We start from the raw sequence: 24,384 nt of genomic DNA on the forward strand, positions 1-24,384 counted from the left end.
CCTTCTAGATCTTGAATGTTTACTTGTGAAAATTCAATGGTTATGACTTTTGGTTAGAATTTATAATGGACTGACAATCTCAGAGACCTGGTCTTGCTTCCAGGTACAAAACTTTCAAAAGATGGTAGTAAAAAACCCAACTGATTTCTTATTGATGTAATAACTCATTTCCTTAAACTAATTTTTCATATTCTCCTGTGAAGAGGCATCATTGTAGACACAGTTCTTCCTTGATTGTTTGAAATTTAAACTTGTTAAGAGCTGCACAAAAGATTACTACAAATACAAATTACTCCAGTTTTTCCCTTTTTAAATTGTGTGTGCATATTTTGCCCAATTTGAAATAGAAGTTTTATGTGGCTGCTTAACTGTACAAAGCATTTTTATTTATTTTAACATCTCAGAAAGTACAATCTTCAGTAGTCTGAAGTCAGATCTACCAACTGACTTCACAGATATAACTTAGAATCATATAAATTAACCTGCTTTCATTATTATTTTGAAACTAGGGAAGAGACATCAGGAATTAACACCTAACATTTATCTTAATTCCTATACAGAAAGAACCTACCTGCTAGCAAGTCCATGGGCTCTGGAATTCTGCCAGACGACAGCTACAGAATGGATTATCCAGAGATGGGGCAATGTGTAATAATAAACAATAAGAACTTCCACAAACATACTGGTACAACTTCCAATTTTTAATGTTTTTTTTCCTTTATTAGATAAATTATTGGCCTGTATTATTGCTCTGAATTAAATATGCAGATGAAATTTTACTGCAGTCTAAAATTAGGTGGTTTGAATGAGTGTGATTCATTTCAGTGTAATTCTTCCAGATATGGTTAGAGGGAACCTGTTAGCATATAGCAGGAATGGGGAGAATAACTGAAGGGCAGTGCGAGTCTGTCTTACCATTTAATCATGATTTCTCTTGTGCAAATGAAATCCTGTTCTATGTCTTGTTTTCATATCTACCTAAATATAAAAAAGTATAGATAAATTTACAGTATAGGTGCAGAGAGAGGGAGATGGTGTGCACGTATAGCGGTGCAATTGGGTTTTCTGTTAGAGTGGATCCAGAATAGTATTCCAGGTTAGCACAGGTATAAGGGAGAAAGGAATTTGGCTGAATCAGATCATGCCATCTATATCATATAAAACATAGTACATTTCTCTTATGTATAGGGATGTCACCCCGTTCAGGTACGGATGTGGATGCTGCGCATGTCAGAGAAGTTTTTATGAAGCTGGGTTATAAGGTAAAGATCAACAATGATCTTTCATGTGAGGACATTTTTAATCTATTGCAAAATGGTAAGTAATAATATGTTCAGTGTGTGTATTAAATCAACCACTGTTTCCAAATACATCTCTAGCCCTCACATCTGTCCCTCTGTGGTTATTTTAGATAATACATTACTAGTAGGTGTAATATATTACTAAGGCTGACATATACATCATAGTTTCTATGTTTATTCATCATTGATATCTCCATCTTTTGTGCCATGACTGTTGTCTTCATATCCTTTCTTGTCTTTTAAAGAAGGCTGGAAAAAAGGCTGAAACTTAAATGCAGGCTGATTTATATTCTGGCTCTGGAATCACTGAAGGAAGGAAACATGCTTAACTGGGTAGAGGGGTTCTGTGCTGTATGCTTGATGGTATGGCCCAAGAGGTGTTCTGCTTCAGAAGGGTTTCTGATCGAGGGACCAGAAATGCAAGTGTATAGAATGAAATACTCTTTTAGAGAAGCAATTCATGTTTTACTTGTGAAACAGAACACCCTTCTGTCAAGTGAGAGATTTATATTACTGTCATCTTCCTCCTGCTTTGTTTGTACTTGGCTACATCTGGACCCATAAATTGCATGGTGCCTGGAGGTATCTATAACCCTGGAACACAGTCTGTTCTAAGAAACTGTTGGAAGGTTCCCTGGCATGGCTGTGGCTTGTGCCTACTGGTGCACTCCCAGGCTGTGCCAGGTCACAGATCAACAGTAGAAGTATGCCAGGGATTATTCTCAAGAGCCAGTTAGCCTGCAGTATGTGATGGTTTGAAACTGTCTTTTTAATTTTTCCTTGCAAAGTTCAGAACAGAGAAAGTGAAAGAATGTAAATAAGTCACTATTGGGTGTAAGAAAGCAAAATAACGATTGTTCTAAACACTTCCATTGGATAGATAGAAATGTTTAAGAACTATTACCCAAAACAAAGTAGGCATTCTGCACATTCTGCGTTCTGCAGTGGGGGCAGTTGCTGGGCTGTCTGGCTGCTGTTTCTTCTTCTCTTCTGGCTGAAGATAACACGACTGACCTTGGCAGCTAAGTTAACAACTTTCTGCTTAACTAACTCTGCTTCTCTGTCCAGGGGGGTCTGGGGGGGAAGCTCTTGGGAGAGAGAGAGGCCCCTTTGGGAGGGTCCCCTTGGGGGGAAGCAAAGGGAGATCGGTTGTGCTTTTTCTGTTGATTGTATATATTTGTAAGTGTTGTGAATTTTGTATATTTGTACATATTCATTGCATTTCATCTGCTTGTAAATACAGCTTTTCATTTGCTTCCAGACTGAGCTAGCCTGGTTATTGTCGGTGGGGGGGGAATTTCAGCTCACACTGACACACTTTTTATTTTTGGCGCCCAACGTGGGGCTCGATTGCTTGTGATTTATTTCTGCTCAGATTAGGAAGCAAAATGAAGCTGTTTTGGATTCTGAGTCATTCTATTTCATCTATTATCGGTGCAATTGTCTACAGATGGGCCATTTCTTGCATGATAGACAAGATTGTGAGATATGTGGCATATAAGTCATTTCTTTGGGTTAAGAACAAGTTACTGAATGTTGGTGAATTCTGTTGTGGTCTTATTGGGCTAAGAAGCTATGGTAACTCAACTATGGATGTGCTAGCAGACACATTTGAGTTTGTTACTCCTCTTACAACTACAGAGGGTCCTTGGAACCAGTGGTACCCTAGATATCTTGTGCTAGCCTTAATCTTAACTTTGTTGCTTCTTGGAATAATCATATGGCTACTGATAGCACTGTGTCAGGAAAGACATAAGGCTACTTGCTCTTCCAACTCTGCTGTGAATGTGAAAACCAATCCAGTAAATTTGGTGGCCACTGTAAGCAGAAAGCGTAAAGGAGTTGCAGGAGGAGATGCAGATGCTGCAGGAGATGGTGCAGATGGAGATGAGGGTCCTTCTACTCAGGGTCCCTCTGTTAAGAAAGATCCTTCTGATGAGGAAGAGAGGGTTAGCCTTAAAACTCTGGTAGACCTCTCGAGACCCCACATGGATGATGGAGATGTAGGTCAGGATGTAGACCCTGGTAGATTAGCAACTGCTGGCAGAGCCTCTGAACTCAAGGAAATTCAACGGAGGATTACAACAGGATTATGGAGACAGCGACCTCAGGATGATGATGATGATGATGAGGATGAGGATGACATACAGTCAGCTAATGCACCCAGACAGGAAATTAGACATGTGAGGAAGGATTACATCAGAGGAGATAATGAGCCAGTCCTGTCTTGGCTAGACAGGTGTTTTGATATGGGAGCCCCAGCGTTGGTGGTAGGTGACAAGTCGGCCTCTCAGTTGGGGATGCTCTCAAAGGATACAGGCATAGACAGGCACCTAGGCAAGTGCATTGGTAAAGTTTCTCTGTGGGCACGCCTCCTACTGGCAGTCTCGCTGAGGTACCCCAGCAGAGATGATTTACCATGGAACCCTAAGCCTTGGACCACAATAGCTGAGGGAATCAAGCGTCTGAGAGAATTTGCTGTGAGAGAAGTAATGTATGGAGATCATAAGACTCTGAATCCTGATGAAATTCCTGTTGGAACAGGCCTTGCCAAAAAGCTCATTAAGCTTGCTCCTCCTAATTATGCCACTATTCTGGCAAGCAGGATTGTGGCAAGAAATTATGGTGGAGTGCCTCCTACTGTTGGCCATTTCACTGACCAAATGAGGCAATTGGAGGATAGTCTTGCACGTACTTCTTTGGTTTCAGCCATTGAAACTTTGTCTGGAAAGATTGAGAATTGCATGAAAGAGCTGAAAGAGGAATTTAAAACCTCCATATCCAACTTGATGAAGGGGGATGATTCTGATTCCTCTTCCTCCAGATGGATACAAGTTTCAGCTGTTAGGAACAGACGTGCTCCAAGGAGGCCATTCCAGAATAGGTCAAACCAAAACAGACAGCAGAGGCAATCACGTGGCAGTATCTGGATAACTCTGCGTGATCAGTTTGGTGAGAACATGAACAGATGGGATGGTCAACCAACTTCTGATCTTTTCAAGAGGTTACGGGAGCTGCAGAGGGGCAGATCCCGAGGTAGCAATACCAGGAGGGTAGCTGTCGCTTCCTCAGTTTCCCAGAACAACTCTGATAGCTCCAACAGTGATCCTAATTCTGGTGCTGGACATTGTGCCGGCTGTACATGTGGAGGTAATCCCCACCATTAGGGGTGCCCTGCCTTCCGCCAGGGGGAGGTAAGGGATAATGGAGATAACAGAATCTATTGGGATGTGTACATCCAGTGGCCTGGCACTTCAAAATTTCAGAAGTACAGGGCCTTGGTTGACACAGGAGCTCAGTGCACCATAATACCATCAAATTATCAAGGGGGAGAATCTATAACTATTCAGGGAGTCACTGGTGGGTCTCAAGAGTTGTTTAAGATAGAGGTTGATATAAGTTTAACTGGGAAGCAGTGGAAGAAACATACTATTGTAACAGGTCCTAATGCACCTTGTATTTTGGGAATTGGCTTTCTGAGAGAAGGGCGTTTTAAAGACCCTAAGGGTTACAAATGGGCTTTTGGAATAGCAACTGTAGAAATTGATGGAGGAAAATTGAAGTTGTCCATTAGACCTGAGCTTTCAGATGAATCTGCAGTTGTGGGACAACATGAGATAGAGGATGTAAAGCTGCCGGTTGCTTCTCAAACTGTGCATCACAGACAATACAGAACCAACCGTGACTCTTTGGTGCCCATTCAAAACTTGATTCGTCAGTTGGAGAGTCAGAAGGTCATCAGCAAAACTCATTCACCTTTCAACAGTCCAATCTGGCCTGTGCGAAAGCAGAATGGAGAGTGGCGTCTGACAGTTGATTTCCGTGCCTTGAATGAAGTAACTCCACCCATGAGTGCAGCTGTACCAGACATGATGGAACTCCAATATGAGCTGGAATCCAAGCAGGCCAAATGGTATGCTACCATAGACATTGCTAATGCTTTCTTCTCTATTCCCATAGCAGAGGAATGCAGGCCTCAGTTTGCTTTCACCTGGAGAGGCATTCAGTACACATTCAATCGTTTGCCCCAGGGGTGGATTCACAGTTCAACCATCTGCCATGCAGTGATCCATGATGCTTTGGAGAAAGGTGGAGCTCCAGAACACATTCAGTTCATCGATGACATCATCGTCTGGGGTGAGACTGCTGAAGAAGTCTTCGAGAAAGGTAACAAAATCCTTGACATTCTCTTGCAAGCTGGTTTCGCTATCAAGCGAGACAAGGTGAAAGGACCTGCCAGAGAAATCCAGTTTCTGGGAGTGCGGTGGCAAGATGGTCGCCGTCACATCCCAATGGATGTGATAAACAGAGTCTCCACCATGGCAAATCCCATCAACAAGAAAGAAACTCTGCGTTTCTTAGGCATAGTGGGATTTTGGAGACTGCACATTCCTGGATACAGTCAGATTGTGAAACCTCTCTATGATGTGACTCGAAAGAGAAACAGTTTCCAATGGGGTCCTGAGCAACAAGCAGCCTTTGACCAGATCAAGCGAGAGGTAGTCCAAGCGATGGGTCTGGGACCTGTCCGAACTGGTCCAGACATTAAGAACATTCTGTACACGGCCGCGAGTGACAATGGTCCAACCTGGTGCTTATGGCAAAGAGCTCCAGGGGAGACACGAGGACGTCCTCTTGGTTTCTGGGGTCGTGGCTACAGAGGCTCAGAGGCAAACTACACTCCAACAGAGAAAGAGATTTTAGCTGCTTATGAAGCAGTGAAAGCTGCTTCTGAAGTGATCGGAAATGAGTCACAACTTCTTCTAGCTCCTAGATTGCCAGTTCTGAATTGGATGTTCAAGGGCAAAGGTTCTTCACCACATCATGCAACAGATGCTACCTGGTCTAAGTGGATGGCTCTGATAACACAGAGAGCTCGAATGGGAAATCTCGAAAGGCCTGGTTTGGTGGAGGTGATCACAAACTGGCCAGAAGGCACAAGCTGTGCTAAACCCCCAGAGGAGAGAGTAACTCGTGCTGAGGAAGCTCCTCCTTACAGTGATCTGTCTGATGATGAAAAGAGATATGCTTTGTTCACAGACGGTTCCTGTCGTCTTGTTGGGAACAAGCGGAGATGGAAATCTGCAGTGTGGAGCCCAACGCGCAGAGTTGCAGAAGCGAGAGATGGAGAAGGAGAATCCAGTCAATTCGCAGAGGTAAAAGCTGTCCAGCTAGCTCTTAACGTAGCTGAACGTGAGAGATGGCCAAAGCTTTATCTCTACACCGACTCGTGGATGGTAGCCAATGCCTTGTGGGGTTGGCTGAAAGACTGGAAGAAGAATGGCTGGCAGAGGAAAGGAAAGCCAATCTGGGCTGCAGATCTGTGGCAAGACATTGCTGCTCGCATTGAGAGAATCCCAGTGAAAGTGAGACACATCGATGCTCACATTCCTAAGAGCAAAGCTACTGAGGAACAACAACACAACCATCGGGCAGATCTAGCTGCAAGAGTTTTTCCCAGGTGGACACAAACTCTGATCCTGATCCTGATCTTGACTGGAAACACCGAGGTGAGCTGTTCTTAGCTCGGTGGGCCCATGACTCGTCAGGACATAAAGGCAGAGATGCAACCTACCGATGGGCTCGTGACAGATCCATTGACATTTCCATGGATGCTATCACACAAGTCATCCATGACTGTGACATTTGTGCTGCTATTAAGCAGGCAAAGCGGATCAAGCCCTTGTGGTACGGTGACCGATGGTCCAAGTACAAGTATGGTGAAGCCTGGCAGATTGACTACATCACTCTACCTCGTTCTCGATCTGGTAAGCAGTATGTGCTGACTATGGTAGAGGCAAGCACTGGATGGCTGGAAACTTATCCAGTTCCTCATGCAACTGCACGTAACACCATTCTTGGTCTGGAGAGACAAATCCTGTGGAGACACGGAACTCCAGAGAGGATTGAGTCGGACAATGGAACTCATTTCAAGAACAATCTTGTGAAAAACTGGGCCAAAGAGCACGGCATCGAGTGGATATTCCACATTCCCTACTATGCACCAGCTGCAGGGAAGATCGAACGCTACAATGGTTTGCTGAAAACCACTCTCAAAGCCATGGGGGGTGGATCTTTGAAAAACTGGGAGAAACATTTAGCACAAGCAACCTGGTTGGTGAATAGTAGAGGTTCAGTGAATCGAGCTGGACCTGCCCAATCAGATTTGTTGCGAAAGGAAGAAGGTGATAGAGTTCCTGTTATCAGAGAAAAGAATCTGTTAGGCAAAACTGTTTGGGTATTTTCTCCTTCAGGAGAGGCCAAACCTGTCCGAGGGGTGGTTTCCGCTGAAGGTCCTGGTCACACGTATTGGGTAATGCAAGAAAATGGTGAAATTCAGTGTATTCCACAAAGAAATCTAACTTTGGCTGAGAGAGGTTAAATTCAGAGTATTGCACAGATACAGCATCGCGCCCAAGAGGAGAGTCCATAAGATCTACGGTGCACGAACCCTGAGAGCCCTGAGTCACCTGAGAGTCCCTGTTCCTTTCTTCGCTCCATCTGCGAGGAAACAAGCTGTTTGCTGTTTTTTCCTGTGATTTGACTCTTTTGAATCATCTACATCTGAGATAGCCGGAATGGACTATGGTCTTTATTCACCTATTGTTGTAGATATTATTTTAGATTAGATAAATGGTAGTAGCAGCCAATGGAATTGTTTAGAAGGGGTGGACTGTGATGGTTTGAAACTGTCTTTTTAATTTTTCCTTGCAAAGTTCAGAACAGAGAAAGTGAAAGAATGTAAATAAGTCACTATTGGGTGTAAGAAAGCAAAATAACGATTGTTCTAAACACTTCCATTGGATAGATAGAAATGTTTAAGAACTATTACCCAAAACAAAGTAGGCACTCTGCACATTCTGCGTTCGGCAGTGGGGGCAGTTGCTGGGCTGTCTGGCTGCTGTTTCTTCTTCTCTTCTGGCTGAAGATAACACGTACTGACCTTGGCAGCTAAGTTAACAACTTTCTGCTTAACTAACTCTGCTTCTCTGTCCAGGGGGGTCTGGGGGGAAGCTCCTGGGAGAGAGAGAGGCCCCTTTGGGAGGGTCCCCCTTGGGGGGAAGCAAAGGGAGATCGGTTGTGCTTTTCTGTTGATTGTATATATTTGTAAGTGTTGTGAATTTTGTATATTTGTACATATTCATTGCATTTCATTGTAGATTTTAGACTCTGCTTGTAAATACAGCTTTTCATTTGCTTCCAGACTGAGCTAGCCTGGTTATTGTCGGTGGGGGGGGAATTTCAGCTCACACTGACACACAGTAGTACAGTTTGGGTTTTGTGGTAGTGTTTTTATTTTTTTTTTTCAAGTGCGTGTGCTAACATATATGTAAGTTGTTTAGTGTCAGTTAGTGTTTATGCCAGAAAATGTGCACAGCCATAGTGAATTTATTAGTAGAGTTGCAGCCTGTCTTGTCACAGTAGATGAAAGTCAGAAGGCCTGTGTCTTACCTGAGGCATGTTTGCATGCCTTCCTCTTTGTTGGGACACGCAGCTGCTGGGCTTGGAGTAAGTAGTCCTTGAATTGTAACCAGCTTTCTTGGTCCCCTCTCCCTTTCAGTGCTTTCTCCCATGGTATTCCCTTTTGCAGATCTCTGAAGAGGCCAAAGTCCAGGGTAGAGTGCTTGCTGTCCACCCTCCTTGTTGCCTTGGTGTGGGGGGAATTTCAGCTCACACTGACACAATCCATAACTCCAGCATTTTGTAGTCACATGAAGGTCTTTAAGTACCAAAACCAGAGACTTGAAAAATCTTTGTAGATGTTGCTACAGGACAGGAGTGAGAGATTGAGGGGTAATGCTAGTACCTAGGTCTTTGCAGCAGCAAGAACTTTCATGCTGCATTCAGTTTCCATGTAATCTGTGATTCTGTGAATCCAAGTAGTTGAAGTGTCTCTGATTGGAAAGAGAGGTAAGACTTCCCCATCCTTTCCCAAAACTCAGAACTCCTCATCAGTCTGATCACAGACTACACGACCGTTGACCATTGCTGTCTGAGTGAGGTGTATCTTTGAGTTGCTGTGGGAACGTGGTGTTCTTGGCCTAGGTCTGTGACCGTGTCTTAGAATGGGTAGGGTTGGCCTTCAATTTGGGATCTTCTGTGTCCAGCCTCCTGAAGTAAACTAGGCCATCTCCTTTTGCTCAGAAGTGAAAAGTGATTGGTGATTTCTAACCATGGGAATTAGTTCTTAAAGACCTTTGTGACATAAGAAGCGTCAAATGTTCAAAGCTTTTAGGGAACACAATGTTAAGATCATTCTCTCTTTTTTTTTTTTTTTCTTTCTTCTTTCAAGTTTCTGAAGAAGATCACAGCAAGCGAAGCAGTTTTGTTTGTGTGTTGCTAAGCCATGGTGATGAAGGATTAATCTATGGTACTGATGGCCCTCTGGAACTGAAAGCACTCACAAGCCTCTTCAGAGGTGACAGGTGCAAGAGTTTGGCAGGAAAACCCAAGCTCTTTTTCATTCAGGTGAGCAATGATCATCTAATCAGATGGATACTTAATTAGAAACAACATGTTTTTTTTTTAATTAGTAGTGCAAAAAGAACTTAATTATTTCTAAAGTGTATTTAAATGGAATTAGTTTCAGAATAAGATTCTCTCTAGGTCTGAAAGGGACATGGTCTGCCCTACTAGCTAGGCAGTATTTGAAACAGCTGAGATTGCATTATCTTCTATGGATTACATAAAATCTTTCTGCACACTGGTCAGTATTTTCAGTGAGTTTCTGAATGCACTTTTGAATTAACATCTATTTTAATCAAACTGCATAGCTGATTTAAACAAATGCTAGTTGCTTTTTCAATCGAGTCTAATGGAAATTTGAATATATAAATTCATGTTATTTTTGCAATTTTTTTTAAATCAGGCTATACTAGTCTTGAAAAACAATCAGTATTTGTGATCACATTGTGATCACGTGATCACTGACATTTTGTTGTTTGTTGTTTTGTGTTTGTTTGAAAATTTTATTTTCCATTCTTCTTCCCACCCAACAGGCTTGTAGAGGGACAGAATTAGATTCTGGGATTGAAGCAGACAGTGGATCAGAAGAAACAATGTGTCAGAAAATACCTGTAGAAGCAGACTTCCTGTATGCATATTCTACAGCTCCAGGTGAGAGACTTGCAAAGGCAGCTTCATTACTGAAATTGTATCTATACATCAGATTGAATTGATATTGTCAATGACAAATGCAGTTGTATCCAGTCAGTGAGTGACTACTTCATTGTCTTTCATGGAAATACGAATTTTCTTGCCTCAGTCATTTTTTTGTTTCTCCCCGATTTGATTTCTTTGAGGTAATTGCTATTCTCAGTTCCCACAAAAGGACCCAACCCAACCAAAAATAAACCCAGAATATGCATCTTTCTCACTAGCACAACCTCAGATGTTCATCTGCTCTAAATTCAGGTGGTCTCAGTTGTGCAGATAATTTACAGCAGGATGTAAAAGGTATTATTAACTCTGAGAGAACAAAATCATTAGGTATCTGTAGATGCACACACAGTAGTGGGTGATAAACACCAACATATTATTTGCCTAATCAGCTTTATTGTGTCCTCTAACAAAAGTAGTAGTAGCAGAGTTCTTAATGTTCTCAGTTAGCAAAAGTAAGTTCCAGTTTTTAATTCATGTACCTAGTCCTGAAGATAGTGACACTGAAATCCATTTTGCATCTTGGCTTCACTTGTACTATCACCTCTGTACTACTCTGTAAAGGAGTAGTAAGTGATTAATGGCTAAGACTGTTGCAGCAGAAGATAGTTTTCCTGCCTTTTAGTGTTCTACCTACTTAATTTTCTTAGTTTACAAAAGATGAGAAGATGAGGAAAAAGCTTTTGAGTTGGAATTTGAGGAGATGATCAAATCTAAATTTCATTGGTTAGTGGTTTTGACTTTTTGTTTTAGAACATGATTTACTATTGGAAACAATGCACTGTTCTCCTAATTGCTATCCTGTCCTTTGTCAGAGGCTGCTACATCTGATCAGTTTGACATTTTTCTCTTCCCTAGGTTATTACTCCTGGAGGAATTCAGCTGAAGGCTCCTGGTTTATTCAGTCACTCTGTAAAATGCTGAAGGAACACGCAAGGAAGCTTGAACTCATGCAGATTTTAACTCGTGTGAATCGCAGAGTGGCAGAGTATGAGTCCTGCTCAACTCGGCAGGATTTTAATGCAAAGAAACAGATTCCATGCATTGTCTCTATGCTCACCAAAGAATTTTACTTTCCTTGATAGCAAATTTCACCTTGTAATTTTTAAGTTTGTGTTTTCATCTGTAATTTATATGCAATGTTTGTAGAGAATAACACTTTTAAATCTGAATTACTGTTTGCTACTTTATGTGACGTGATGAACTGACTTGAAGAATATGTTCCTTATTAGAAGTGAAACACAGCATGGCTATGTTAGAAATGCAAACTTGAGTAGCTCAAGCACAGGCAGATTTGGAAGTAGTGCTCTGAGTATCTTGAAAAATTAGGAAGAGGAGATTGAAGAAAGACGAGAATTTACTAGATTCATTTGGTGCTACATTTCACTTTGCTGAGAGGCAAAGCAAAGAAACTGTAAATAGTTTGGCTTCATATTTTTGCCAATGGGGAAAAGATCCACAATGTGATAATGTTTACTAATGATGATATGATAGTACTCTTGTCATAGATTTCTTTTTTACTCAAATTCTCAAAGTTTAGGTTATGAACTAACCTAAACTGTTTCTATAAATTAGGGCATAATCTGGGAAGCAACTATTTTTCATTTTTTACATGCAATTAGGAAACACATTTAGAATGTAGTCAATTTTTTTCCTGATGGCTTTATAACTTTTTGTATGGAGTATAAGGTAAAGCAGTTGTATCAACATGATAGCTGTTTCAAAATACATTTTGTATTCTCACCTTGAAGCTGAGTGACTAAGGGACCAGTCTTCCAAAATTTCTTTTTCTGCAGCTTTCCAAGGGAGACTTGTCTACATTCTGAATAGCTTGGTTTCCTCTTTTGGCCATAAATAAAGAGTGAGTTTGGATTGTGCTCTGTGTGTACTTAATCTGTGTGGAGTACTGGAGAAACTTCACTTCTTAACTCTAATATCAGTTTGAGTTAATTACAAGACTTTAGCTGAAATGATGTTAACAAATAATAAATTTGTACCTCGGATTTTGTAGAATGGGCTTTTACAAAATTGTAAAGTGTTTCTGTTGATGTTCCAGCTCGTGGCAGTGATTTTAAATGAGTGGAGGACAAGGGTAAATTACTGTTGAGCGCTTGCAAAACAAGGTTTAAAACTTTCACTTGCGTAGCATGAACGGTGTTAGCAAATGGATGTTCACTTTCAGAGGCGTTTGAGTTGTTTTTTTTTAAAAAACTTTAATTAAATACTGTTTCCTAAATTGTGTAATGCTTTTCTATGTGTATTATTTGCTTAGGAGCTGATACCATTTGCAAATTAAGTTTAACTATGCCCCTTTTTCTCAGTATTCTACTTTCCTGTTTCTTCCCCATCTGCATTACCACCCAAAAGTGAAACAAAGTTGCTTTGGAGCATTGCATACTGTGTAGCCAGGTAAGAAAAGTACTGGTTGATCCCTGGAAAATGCAGGTTCAGCAGGCAATTTCTAACATCGTAGATGACTTTGGTCACTAAATAGGCCTTCTAAATAGGAGGCATTGTGTCTCTCCTGTAGAAATGTTTTGTGAGCATGTCTATTTCAACTGAAACTTAAGCTCGAGGCTGATCTATTTCCCTTGTGTCTGTTGAAAAACTAAATAGGGCTGTTAAACATACCTAAAACATTTACTAAACATTTACTAAATATGTAGATTTCTTCGTGTAGGGCATCAATTGCAGCTGCACAGTTATGTTTTAAGTGACTGACAGGACTTCTGTTAATCTTCCTCAAAGTCACTGGATACAGCAATTCTCTCAAATTTGTAGTTATTTTGTTGGGAAAAAGTCCTGTCACAGAGTTTGCTCTTCCCTTAGATAAAACATATTCTGGTCTGGATCCTTCTTGGTCCTTTAAAGAAAAAATGATTCTATGACTTTTCCAATAGTCTTTAAAACAGAGCAAAACAAAATCAGAGCTAAGCTACAATGAGTACTTAGTCATTCAGGAAGGTGTAGAGGTAGGACCAAGGGAAAGAGGTGATATTTCTGTCAGTGCTTTCCTCTTGGCACACCAACTATATCCAACTCCCCAGTCAGTAAATTCTTTCACAGTGCTGGAAAGGCTTCTGGGTATTTGTAGTTGAGGGTTGGCGTTCCAGTGAGTAGGACTTGTGGGTTAAAGACAGCCTGTTGGGGAAGGGAATAGGGGAGGTGAGAATGTTCTGGAATGCTCACTCTGTTTGGCAGGGAGTTCTGACTGGAGCTAGTGAGCCAAGCTCAGGGGGACTGGGAAAATGTGATCTAGTCTAAAGGTAGAATTTGGGGAAGAGGCAGTTCCCATTACAGTGGACAGACTGTAATGGATTAAGCACTTAGGAAAGACATGAGGAAAATAGGACAATGATTGTAGGCTGATGCTCAGTGAGGACCACACAGAAATAAGTGAATGCCATAGTACAGAGGCACAATTGTCAGTTAATCATTACTGTAGGTTTTGGCTGGATAAATATGAAGGTAGAGGGGTTGTACAGTGGTAATAAGAAGCCTGAGAGAAAAAAAGAGAAAGGATCAGGCAATTATGCTAAAATCTTGGGAGAAAGCACCTGATGGTTTTACAACAGGCTCCACTGGTAAGGGGGCAGTTGAACTATTTTCTTTTTGTTGGGTTCTGTGATAAAAGGTTGTCTTTACACCCACAGAGGAGCACAGAAAGACAAGAGCTGAAGGGGAAACCTAAATATTACCCTGCTCTAGAGGGCTACTCCGCAAGCCCAGATGTGCACAGGAGTACAAGTACATGGGAACACAAATTAAGGACTTGGAGGCAGGAGCACCCTGTGTGGGATCCTCCCAGGGCTGTCCCAGGAGACTCTCAGCCGCAGGATCCAGGTGTGAAATGCATCACAGTGAGGCAGTGCAGGACTACCTTTCATATGATGGTGGGACGCGTCATGGGATGCAGGGAAAAAGCATATTTTAGGATTGCACAGGATTTATGATGGGATGTTTATGGAAGGAACCAAAGGCAGGGAAAGTGATGGATTTAGGTGATTTGGGAAGGAACAACTGTGGGGGAAAATAGAGGTGTAAGGCAATAAAAAGAGCTGATCACATGTAAATAATTTGCTGGGCAGTACATTCATCTGGCCATGTAACTCACTCAAAATATAAATTTAGGGAGCTTTCAGCCTGGAGAAGGCTCCAGGGAGACTTTATTGCTGCCTTTCAATACTTAGAGGGGGCCTGTAAGAAAGGTAGGGACAGGCTTTTTAGCAGGGCCTGTTGTGATAAGACAAAAGGGTAATGATTTTAAACTGAAGAGGAAAGATTAAGACTGTGTTTAGAGAAGAGGTGTTTGTTATTATTTTGTCTTTTACACTGAGAGTGATGAAACACTGTTAGGAGGTTGCCCAGAGAGATGGTAGAACCTCCATCCCTGGAAGCATCTCAGGTCTGGTTGGATGGGGCTCTGAGCAACGTGATCTAGTTGAAGGTGTCCCTGCTAACTGCAGGGGCATTGAACTAGATGACCCCTAAAGGTCTATGGTTCTGGATATTAACAAGTCACTAGGTCCTTTTCTATATGTAGTGCATTGCTCTTGAAAATGTATATAGAGTCTTCTTACATTTTGAACTAAATTGCACAATTTATACTTTTTAAACTATAATCTCACATTTATTTTCTGCTAAAGCCAGGCAATATGCATATGAAATCACTTTTATAATATTAATTGTATGAGTAATGTCTGAATAATAATGGTAATTGCAAAATACTTGTCTTCTCGTATGCTATAAGGAATGCTACTCATTATCAGGAAAAAACTACCTTTCAGCTGTGTTTCCTGCTGAAAATGACTGCAGGCAGCAGGGCAGTCAGAGAGAACTTTTGGGTTGTTTGAGGTTATGGGGTCAGAAATAAATTTCTGCGTCCTCACCACAGGGTGTCACTGCAGATAGCACAATAATCTCCAAAACTCACGTTTATGAGTCATTTAAAACCAAACCCAAAAGCCTCCCGAGTGAAGCAACCGTTTCATGCCTCTCAGTGGCTGATTGCTGCCACCTTAAGTGTTCATTACTTTCTGGGATTTGCATCCCAAAGTATGTGAGAACACTGCATTGCAGCTTCCCAAGAAAACCTCTTTGTCTTTCATTAGAGTAAACCAGAATCAGATCATTTGGAGGCAGAAAGGGTTGTCTCTGCTGTCCTAGACCTAGCCAGAGAATACTTCAAAGTAGGGAGCATCTTCCCCTGCCATACCAGTGATAGTCCTGTAATGTTTAATAAAACCCCACCACACCTCCCCGAAAGTTGCACTTGTGGTGGTGGGCCTCAAGCAGAAGGAGAGTGCAATAGCTTGCTTTGCTTGCATCATAAAAGGCTATTACTGGGACCAGAGAGAAGAACTTGCCTTGTGAGTTCTTAAATTTTATTTTCAGAGAATCACAGGATCAACCAGGTTGGAAGAGACCTCCAAGATCATCAATTCCAACTGATTTCATGTCTTAAAAAAAACAAAGCTGGGTTTTTCCTGGATAATCACAAAACAAACAGAAAAAGTCCTAACTTTTCCAGCCAAGTGAAACAATGTTGGTTTTTTTTCTTGTTAGAAACCAAGACATTCTGTCATGAAGACAGTCACACAATTAAAGTGCTTCAAAAGAAAAGAAGGTGCACAGCATTTTCCAAAAGTGTTTTTGTTTAGTGTTTGCAGGCAAGCTTTGGCATAGGATTCAATAGCTCACCACTGCTGCCCCTGATGTCTGAGGGCCAGCAGCAGTGCTCTTCTTCTGCCTGCTGCTCTCAAGACCAAAGTGTTTCTGCTTAGCTGAATATGGTGAGCTTCATGGGGACTGACTTGGTGAAATTCAGTAGCATGGGGTGTGGAAGAGACCACCTAGATCTAATAGGTCTTCCTTGCTTCAAATTGTATACAGAAAGGGGCCATGCAAAACCGTCTCACTACGTCTAAAGGAGGACCAGGTAGCAGGTTCTCCTGCATGTGCATAAAGCTATAGTAATAGTGTCTGAGTAGTTTGAGAGTATCTAATGCAAAGATGTACCTGTGGATGAGGAGTACTATCAAAGTACTCCATGACCATTAAGGCAGTATTGGTTCTATTTATTTAATCACAAGACTTTTAAGGAGAGTAGTGGAAAATAACAGTACTGTGCAATTTATGCCCTTCTGTACAACAGCATGAGTAATACCAAACACTGGCTTTTGTGGTGGGGGGGGGTTCAATGTGCAGGATACTTCTCGACAGGCACAAGCATTTCCTTCTTCTCTCCCTGTCTGCTTCCGGTACTAAACTCAGAATGTTTTGGGTTCCCTTTTGTCCCATTCAGCTGAAAGCAGCTTCCTCGCATGCATTGCCCACAGCTCTCCTGCATGATGTAATGCAAAAAGGCCAGTTAAAGGCAGATGTAACCTTCTCTGGATAGAGCAGTGCTCTCACAGCGACCCTTCACCCTTGTTTGTCTCCTTGTCCTCAGCTGGTTCCCTGTGCCCAGTTCTCCTGCCTCACCTCAGTTTAGGCTCTGAGCTTTCTGGGTGAAGCATGACCTTCAGATGATGGGGATACTGCTGATGCTGCTGCAGCAGAAGGTCCTGAGTCTGGATGTGCACTCAAGGAACCATGTCTTCATCACCTGATGTCTGGTCACATTGGCCAAAGATTACACACTGGTAAGATCGTGATCTCATATGTGTGGCCTTCTCCATTCAGCCTGCCTGTTACTAAGACCTCAGGAAGGCAATAAATAACTCCAAGTGTTCTGTAGTGTTTTTGCCCTTCAGGCTTGACATTTAAAGAAGACATAGGTTCACCCAAGTCCATAATTCTTGGTTAATCTTTTCTTGCCCAGGATAGGGTCTATATAAGATTACACGATGCTATTATAATAAAAATGTCTCCTGAGCTCTGTGAAAGATGGGAGAAGCATCAGCAGATGGAACCAGCTTCACTGAGTCTCCAGCAGCATGCTAGGAGCCGGTACCACCCCTACCTTATGCTTTGTGGTTGATGCTTGCTGAAATGCTACTGAGTGAAAGCATCTAGGGGCAAAATAAACACCAGACTCTTTCACCCCTTTCACTAGTCCCCATATCTTATGCCTGCAGTCCTGCTGGGGCTGTATGTGATGTGTAAGTCTCCCTGGCCAGTATTCTGCTGCAGTGGAGGGCTTCCTAGGCCCATTGTAGAACAGCTCAAAGAGCCAGCACTGCAGAGGGTTAATGACCCTCAGGACTCTGGGTTTGTGAAGGCAAGCCCAAAGTGTGGCACTAGTTTACTTCTGTAAATCAGTCATGGAAAAAGGGTGGGGTTCTGGATTGTGCTGAAATTAGCTGAAAATAAGCAGGTGGTTTAGCTGCCCAACGTTAAATGGGTCTGTAATGGTGGCAGGAGAACATCAACCTACTACTGAAACCCAGAGCAGCAGGGAGGAACAGGAGCCCAGTGAGCACCATGACCTGTGCCTCATGTACTGCCAGGGCTGCATCCCCTCGGGGACAGACACAGGTTGGCTGAGCTGGGAAGACCCTGCTGGGGTATGTCAACACAGGAACTTTTTGATCAGCTTTCCCCAAAGGTACTTCTGTGGAAGGCATGGGGGGGGCAGAGGAAGCAAGAGGGAAAACAGTGAGTGGGACACTTGAGAAAGAGAGGTGGCACCTCCAACTGCAGCCTTTAAGTGCAGTCTTTAAGTACCACCCAGACCTCTGGAAACCTCTGGAGAAGAGGAGGCTCTACAGGAGTGTATCAGCACCTCTGAGTCTTTGAACTTGGATATTGACCTTAGGAATGTAATCAGAGAGCTAATTATAAATAGTTTGTGCAGTTGTTGATGAGATTAAAATGTGCTGCAATAGGCAGTTGGAAACAGAGAGTTATTCTAGTGTATGCGAGGGGATGCTGTACCCTCAGTCATCTACAGCTGCATGGCAAGCCTGAAAAAGGGAAGTGGCTAAGAAAAATACCCAGATAGTGGTCCCAGGGAGTGGGGGGTGGGGAAAGGGGGAAGCAGCCAAGCTTACAAAATCAGGGGTGAAGGACAAGAGGGAACGTGCCAGAGGGCAGAGAAAATTTGAGGAGGGAAGGCAGTCACTGAGGGATCATAGTCCAGGCATGAGGCAGACTTACCTTAGAACTAAAACACAAAAATACTCTGCAGGTAAAAAGGCTAAACCAGCAGAACCCTAAAAACAGTGGAATGCCCTTAAATAACAAAAGTAAAACCTCCAGGTAAATCATCAGTGCTAATTTGTGTTCAGATGGCAGTGTGTGGTGGAGCCTGGGAGAAAGAGAGGGAAAAGGAGGTGGGGAAGGAGAAGTGTAAGAGGTAGGTAGCCCAGGAGGTTGGAGCAACTGCTCCAGCTGAGAGCTGCTGCAGGATTGCAAGATGAGCACAAAATGTCCCCAGGAATGGCTGATTGTGTCAGCTATGAGTTTGGGTAGAGTTGCTGCAGACCTGTACTGCCCAGGTGAGTGGAGGAAAGCTGCTGCCTCCTGGAAAGCCCCAACCTTTACAGCTTCAAAGACTCTACAAGCAAGGGGAAAGAAAGGAAAGAGCAGACAGGTCCAGTAGGGAAGGAAAAGGAGACAAAGAGATGGTGCTGGGCAGTGTAAAAGGCAGCAGAATGAACCTGCTGTGGGGTTTTCTGCACTTACCCCATGGGGGTGGCAGCTAGAAAGAAAGCAGAGAAGCACCTGCTGGGCAGCCGGGCAAGAATGGCCTTTGTGGGCAATGGAGAACAGGAAAGGCCTTGAAAGCAAAGACAGGCAGGCTGTGTCAGAAAATCTTATTTGGATGAAAATGGCAAAGTGGCAGCAATGCAAGAGGAATGGGGTGATGACCACCAGTGGTCTAGGAAATCCACCGCCAGGAAGACGTCTGTGAGGAAAACCACCTGCATGAGGCCCCAGCAAAGCACTGGTAGTGGCCAAGATGTGGAGCTCTTGAGCAAAAGTTGTACCTGCATGGATTCCCTGGAAAGGCTGGGCCACAGAATCCTTGCAGGTGAGCATGTAGGTAAGGTGAGCTCTGCCAGCATCCCTTGCAGGCTGCTCCCACATTTTGAGAGGTGCTTAGTTCCTCCCACACTAGCTTGCTGCCAGCTTACAGCGCAGACAGGTTGACAGATATTATTCAAGATGGATAGACCAGGAAGCTTCAGGTTTCTCTCTGCTTTCTCTAAGCACCACTTGGTTTCTAGTATGACAGAATAGTGCTGAAGCAGAAAGTGGATCTGTCAGTCAGCAGCACAGGGGATGGAGTGGTGTTTGTGCCTGTGGATGAAGAAATTCATGAAGAGAGCTGTGTCAGGACAAGAGGAGGAGATGATATGGAACGCCCCTCGTTCACGGCTGAAAGCTGGAGGAGAAAAACCGATCATCTGTGTAACTCCTAGACAGGAGAATTTTGCTGAGAGAAGCAGCAAGAAAATGTTACGAAAGATTAAAGGAATGTTCTGAGAAACGCTACAAAGCAAATTATTTTTTCCTCCTTACTTCAAAACAAAATAGTAATCAGCCATGTCCTGGTGGCTGAAATGCATAGAGCAACTGAAGGATGTCATATTCCTGACACCTAAGTGCATGCACAATGTGACAGCAGCAACGTTCACACATGCCAAGCTCTATAAACCCAAATCAATACAATATTCCCATGGAGCCTGTCTTCCCAAGTTCTGGATGGAGCTGTGTCCTTATGGCTGAACTTCAATATCCCCTGCTGTGAATTTATAGGGTTCAGCATTACCAGAATGTAACACTGCAGGAGGCAGAAAGTAAAACAAACCATAACCTAAAGGGACTATATTTTTCTTATCCAAGGCCTGAGCAGAGTGAGAAAACAAACACTCTTTGCGGACATAACACATAGTGATAGAGCAAGTAAAAATAATGCTTCTATGAATGGTGAAACTTCAGTTGTCAAATTTCCTGTGGCTTTATGCTTCCTGTTTATGTGTCTTTCATGCCACACATATGGGGTGAGTTCTCCTCAGGGCTTTTTTTAGGTGCTCTGTATGGTCCTGCCTGCCTTGGCCAGTGCCCATGGCTGCAGCTGGGCTTGCCCTACAGCCACCTCCCCAGCACTGCAGCTCCTCTCCACCTCTGCTCCATGCACTGCTCAAGTCAGGCAGCAGGCAATGGAGCCAGTCAGCATGCTGAGGGCCAGGGAAAAGGGACATTGACAAAACTTGGTCACAAATGTAGTCTCTTTTCTTTAGAAAGCTGGCTGAAAAACAAAATAAAAGCCAGATCCAGTGACAACTGACTCCTGTGCACGTTTCTTCACTGGGGAAAACGTGACAGTGACAGCTGCCACGGGTGATTTGTTCTCGCACTGATTATCATGAGGGTCTGCAGCACCCCAGAAATTAACACGGTATTGAAACTGTGTGCAGCAGAGCAGAGTGAAAGCAGTGCAAAGAGAGGGTGACCTTCTAGGATTCGTTTGTTTTAATGTCAGAGGCGATTTAAAAAGCAAACCAAACCTTGATCATAACCTCACTAAACCAACCGCCTTTCTTTTGATATCGAGCATTTAGGTTACGAGTACAAAGCACTGGGGAGCCTCACAGGGAGCCCAGTCACTCATTGGCTTTACTCTGGGTTTAAGCTGAAAGCCACTTGGCTTATATTTAGATCTGTGGCTGAATGGTGGGAACAAAACCATGGTGGTATGAAGGGTAAACTGGGAGATTCGAGCATCGACGTGACAGAACAAAGTGCCACAAGGTTCTGAAACTCAAAGACATGCATTAGAAAAGTGTAAAAATACAGAGGCAAACTTCCTCTGCTTCAGACTTCTTGTTTTGACTGTGTCCTGATCTCTCCATAACTGTAAGGGATAAGGTATCTGCAGTGGAATTCACCATTTACCTCGTTTCTAAAACAGAGGATCATTTGTTTTGCCCTTTTGCAAAATGTTGCAAAACACTCCAAACAGGGATTGCAGGCATAAGTCAACAGTCTTGCAGGTACCGCCCATTTCCAGGCTCTGTATCTTGGAGATGCAGACACAGTGGCAGGGCCACAGCAAAACTTGTGCAACTCAACTCATGGAGGTCCTGCAGGGATTTTTGGTTGGGAAATGGGAAAGCTGAAACTCAGATCTAATGAGATTAATGTGAGATCCTGAGGGAGGGGGAAATGTCAAGGAGAATTTAGCCCACGATTTTCACTGTTGTTTTAAGGCTCAGGCAGCCTGCTAGCCTCACCAGCATTGTGCTGGGCAGCAAGGAGAAGTCTTACCTCTATGCCTCCACTTAGTGCCAGGGTAGCCAGCAGTGCATTGAGGCTCTATGTATCTGGGCGGGGGGTTAATTTCCAGTCAAGATTAGTTGGCTTTTGGCTAACAAAATCAAGAGAGCTGTGTCAGGTCAGATGGGCTGAGGACTGTGCTTCTGCCATTCCCTGTTTTCTGTAAACAGAGAGTAACACAGATAGTCTGTGGACAGGAGGAGTCCTGTGGTGATGAACACTCAATGGGTCCTCCAAGCCCTGTGGTTTTTGTCTTTTAGGCATTTCCTTTAAGTCAGTAAAATAACCAGCAGCTTTGAATGCAAGCAACAGCATCTGGGTTCTGGTGAGGAGTGGGACATGAGGAGATGGCAAGCAACCTTGCAGCACCAAGCTTGTGGAAAGAGGTCATGTCTTTCACCACTAAGTGAGTGAAAAGGGTATTTTGAGCAACCTGTCTTCTTTTGCCTTTCTCAGGTCCCCAGCTTGTTAGGACCACCACACCCAGAACCTGTAACTTAAGAAGAAAAAACAATAGTGCATCTTGAATATTTTTTTTTGGCTGATATTATACTTTAACTTATTATGGTGCTGTCAGGTTAAGGAACGGAAGAGCAATGGTGAAATACTTGACATGAGTGATCAGAAGGGATGATAGGTCAAGTAGTGAAGCTCTTCTCAGAGCTACCTTCGTTGTCTATTCCCTTTTGCACATGAAACCATTTAATGCAGTGGCATTTGGTTTTGGCCAAGGGGCAGAAGACATTGAACTGGACAGACGATGAGTTTTCACTTGGAGAAGTGAGTGATGAGGCTGCTGAGAGGGCCAGGTGCTAAATATCGCACCATTTTGGACAACCATCCATGGCCCAGCACCTGCAAATGAGCAAGTGCTTGCAGATGAGCTGAAATGTTCTTCATAAGGCACAAGATTCTCTCGGTTGGGAAGTGAGGGGAGATAATGTGATGAAAACTTTAAATATGCAGCTGGAAAAAGAGGGGAAGCCTGTGTGAACACCACCAGCAGATCTGCTAACACCTTTCTCTGCAACTATTCCACAAACAATTTACAACTGGTTTATGTGCATTAAGTGTTGGTTTGCCAGGCAATGAAACATTACCCTTTCTTTGAAGCTGACTGGGAACTATTAACACTTGCTTATCTGGCTTTTACATATCTAGCTCAAGGTATAATTTTATAAGGCTTTCTCACAGAGAACTCTTGGCTCTTCAGTCAGATGAAACGTGGTGCATTCACCACAAGAGAAATGGTGATGTGGGAGGGAAAGAAACGCAGTGAAATTATACATAATTGCTTTTTCTCCACCTCTATTATACAGGGAGCTGGTGAGTCAGCATACCCATAGAGCTACTTTACTGGGAAAGGAGGAGCTCTGCCTTGGCCTGGCAGCTCTCTGTCCTTGCCTCTGCTTTTGATATCCACACACTAAAACTTTCCTGCAGGGCTCATTGCTGCTTATCAGCATCATAATATGCATACCTGTGGAGTACTCCTTTCTTCTTTCATCATAGGGAGGATTTGTCACCCCACAAGTAATTACTTAAAGCAGGGTGCAAACAGCCAAAGAGTAACCACAAACATCTGAGCTGTGTTTTTCAAAATATTCTCAGTAATTTAATGTTCTGGTAAAATCCATTTGGGTTGATGGGTCCAGGTGTTTTGTCATGACTCACAGAGCTGAGGAAGCAAGCCTTCTCCTAGCTTTAAATCACCTAAATGGCTGCTCCTGGTCGTTGTTCATTTATTTGAGATACTGAAAACTCAAGTACAAATAAATTGAGCTAATGGAGAGCTACTGTGGAGAGCAGCATTATTTCTTGTAGCACTGTTCAAGAGCTGAGTTCCTGAGAAAGCAAGACACATTTGTACCGGCCATTGTGAAACTGAGTAAAACAAGACAGGTGTTATCTCTGGGTGCTTATTGTCAAAACAGACATAAAAGACAAAGTCTGAGAGAAACAGGAGTAATGGTGAAACCTTGTGGCAGGCAGGTAAGGCTGGGAAGATAACCTAGAATTCCAGAATCTGAGCTGGCACTGACTCCACTAGCCTACATTCAGAGAGTGTCCCCCCGAAGATCAATGTTGATTGATCTTCTGGTTATTTTTTAATTTGTGCATTTTAGCTCAGCCTTGCATGGCAAAGTTTTTTTTTCTATCTGATTTTCTCTGATCTGCACTTAGGAAGTCAGCAGGTAGAGTGCATTGAGAACCTTGCTGCTGCATTGCAGGCCACTAATTAAAGAAGCCATTCAAAACAGAGCTCCTAGTCATATTGTCTATTAATAGCCAACTTTTTTTTTCCTCCCTTCCCTCCTCCCACAACCTCTTTCTTTTAAAGTGATAAAGCAACTCTGCCTGGGGTTTTGAGATCTCTTGCACTCAAATACCAACTCAGCACCTTTTCAGCTATATTACAGCAGCATTCCTCGAGGAGGTTTCCCCATCAGTACCCCAGCAACAATGACAAATTCTGGAGACAGATAAACGTAAAACTGATGCCAGCTTTTACTGTGCTGTGAAAGGTTTCTTGTTCCCCCTCTGACACTGGTTATCCACTCGCCTCTGAAAGAGTCTCCCTTCAGTTACATGGGCTTAGCAAACCTGAGAGCAGGCCAACAGCCAGAGCGACAGAAATGACTTGTCAAAAGAGAAGTGCAGTGAGATGAACTGCAGAAGAGATGAGTCATGGGTGAGC

General features: G+C 43.1%; 1 protein-coding gene across 1 annotated transcript; it reads left to right on the forward strand.

Moving 5' to 3' along the window:
• Positions 1–570: 570 nt before the first annotated feature.
• On the forward strand, positions 571–11,542 carry CASP3 (caspase 3). The gene is made up of 5 exons (XM_054383054.1): positions 571–685; positions 1,189–1,317; positions 9,595–9,770; positions 10,301–10,418; positions 11,319–11,542. The coding sequence occupies exons 1-5, from the start codon at positions 586–588 to the stop codon at positions 11,540–11,542; spliced, it is 747 nt and encodes a 248-aa protein (XP_054239029.1). The 5' UTR covers positions 571–585.
• The last annotated feature ends 12,842 nt before the right edge of the window (positions 11,543–24,384 follow it).

This window comes from Indicator indicator, chromosome 8 (genome assembly GCF_027791375.1).
Source record: "Indicator indicator isolate 239-I01 chromosome 8, UM_Iind_1.1, whole genome shotgun sequence".
In the NCBI taxonomy this organism is placed as follows: Eukaryota; Metazoa; Chordata; class Aves; order Piciformes; family Indicatoridae; genus Indicator; species Indicator indicator.

Coding starts and splice junctions, on each gene's coding strand:
- CASP3 (XM_054383054.1), top strand. CDS start 586: ATGGGCTCTGGAATTCTGCCAGACGACAGCTACAGAATGGATTATCCA. Junction 9,771..10,300: donor CCAAGCTCTTTTTCATTCAG/GTGAGCAATGAT, acceptor CCCACCCAACAG/GCTTGTAGAGGGACAGAATT. Junction 10,419..11,318: donor TGCATATTCTACAGCTCCAG/GTGAGAGACTTG, acceptor TCTCTTCCCTAG/GTTATTACTCCTGGAGGAAT.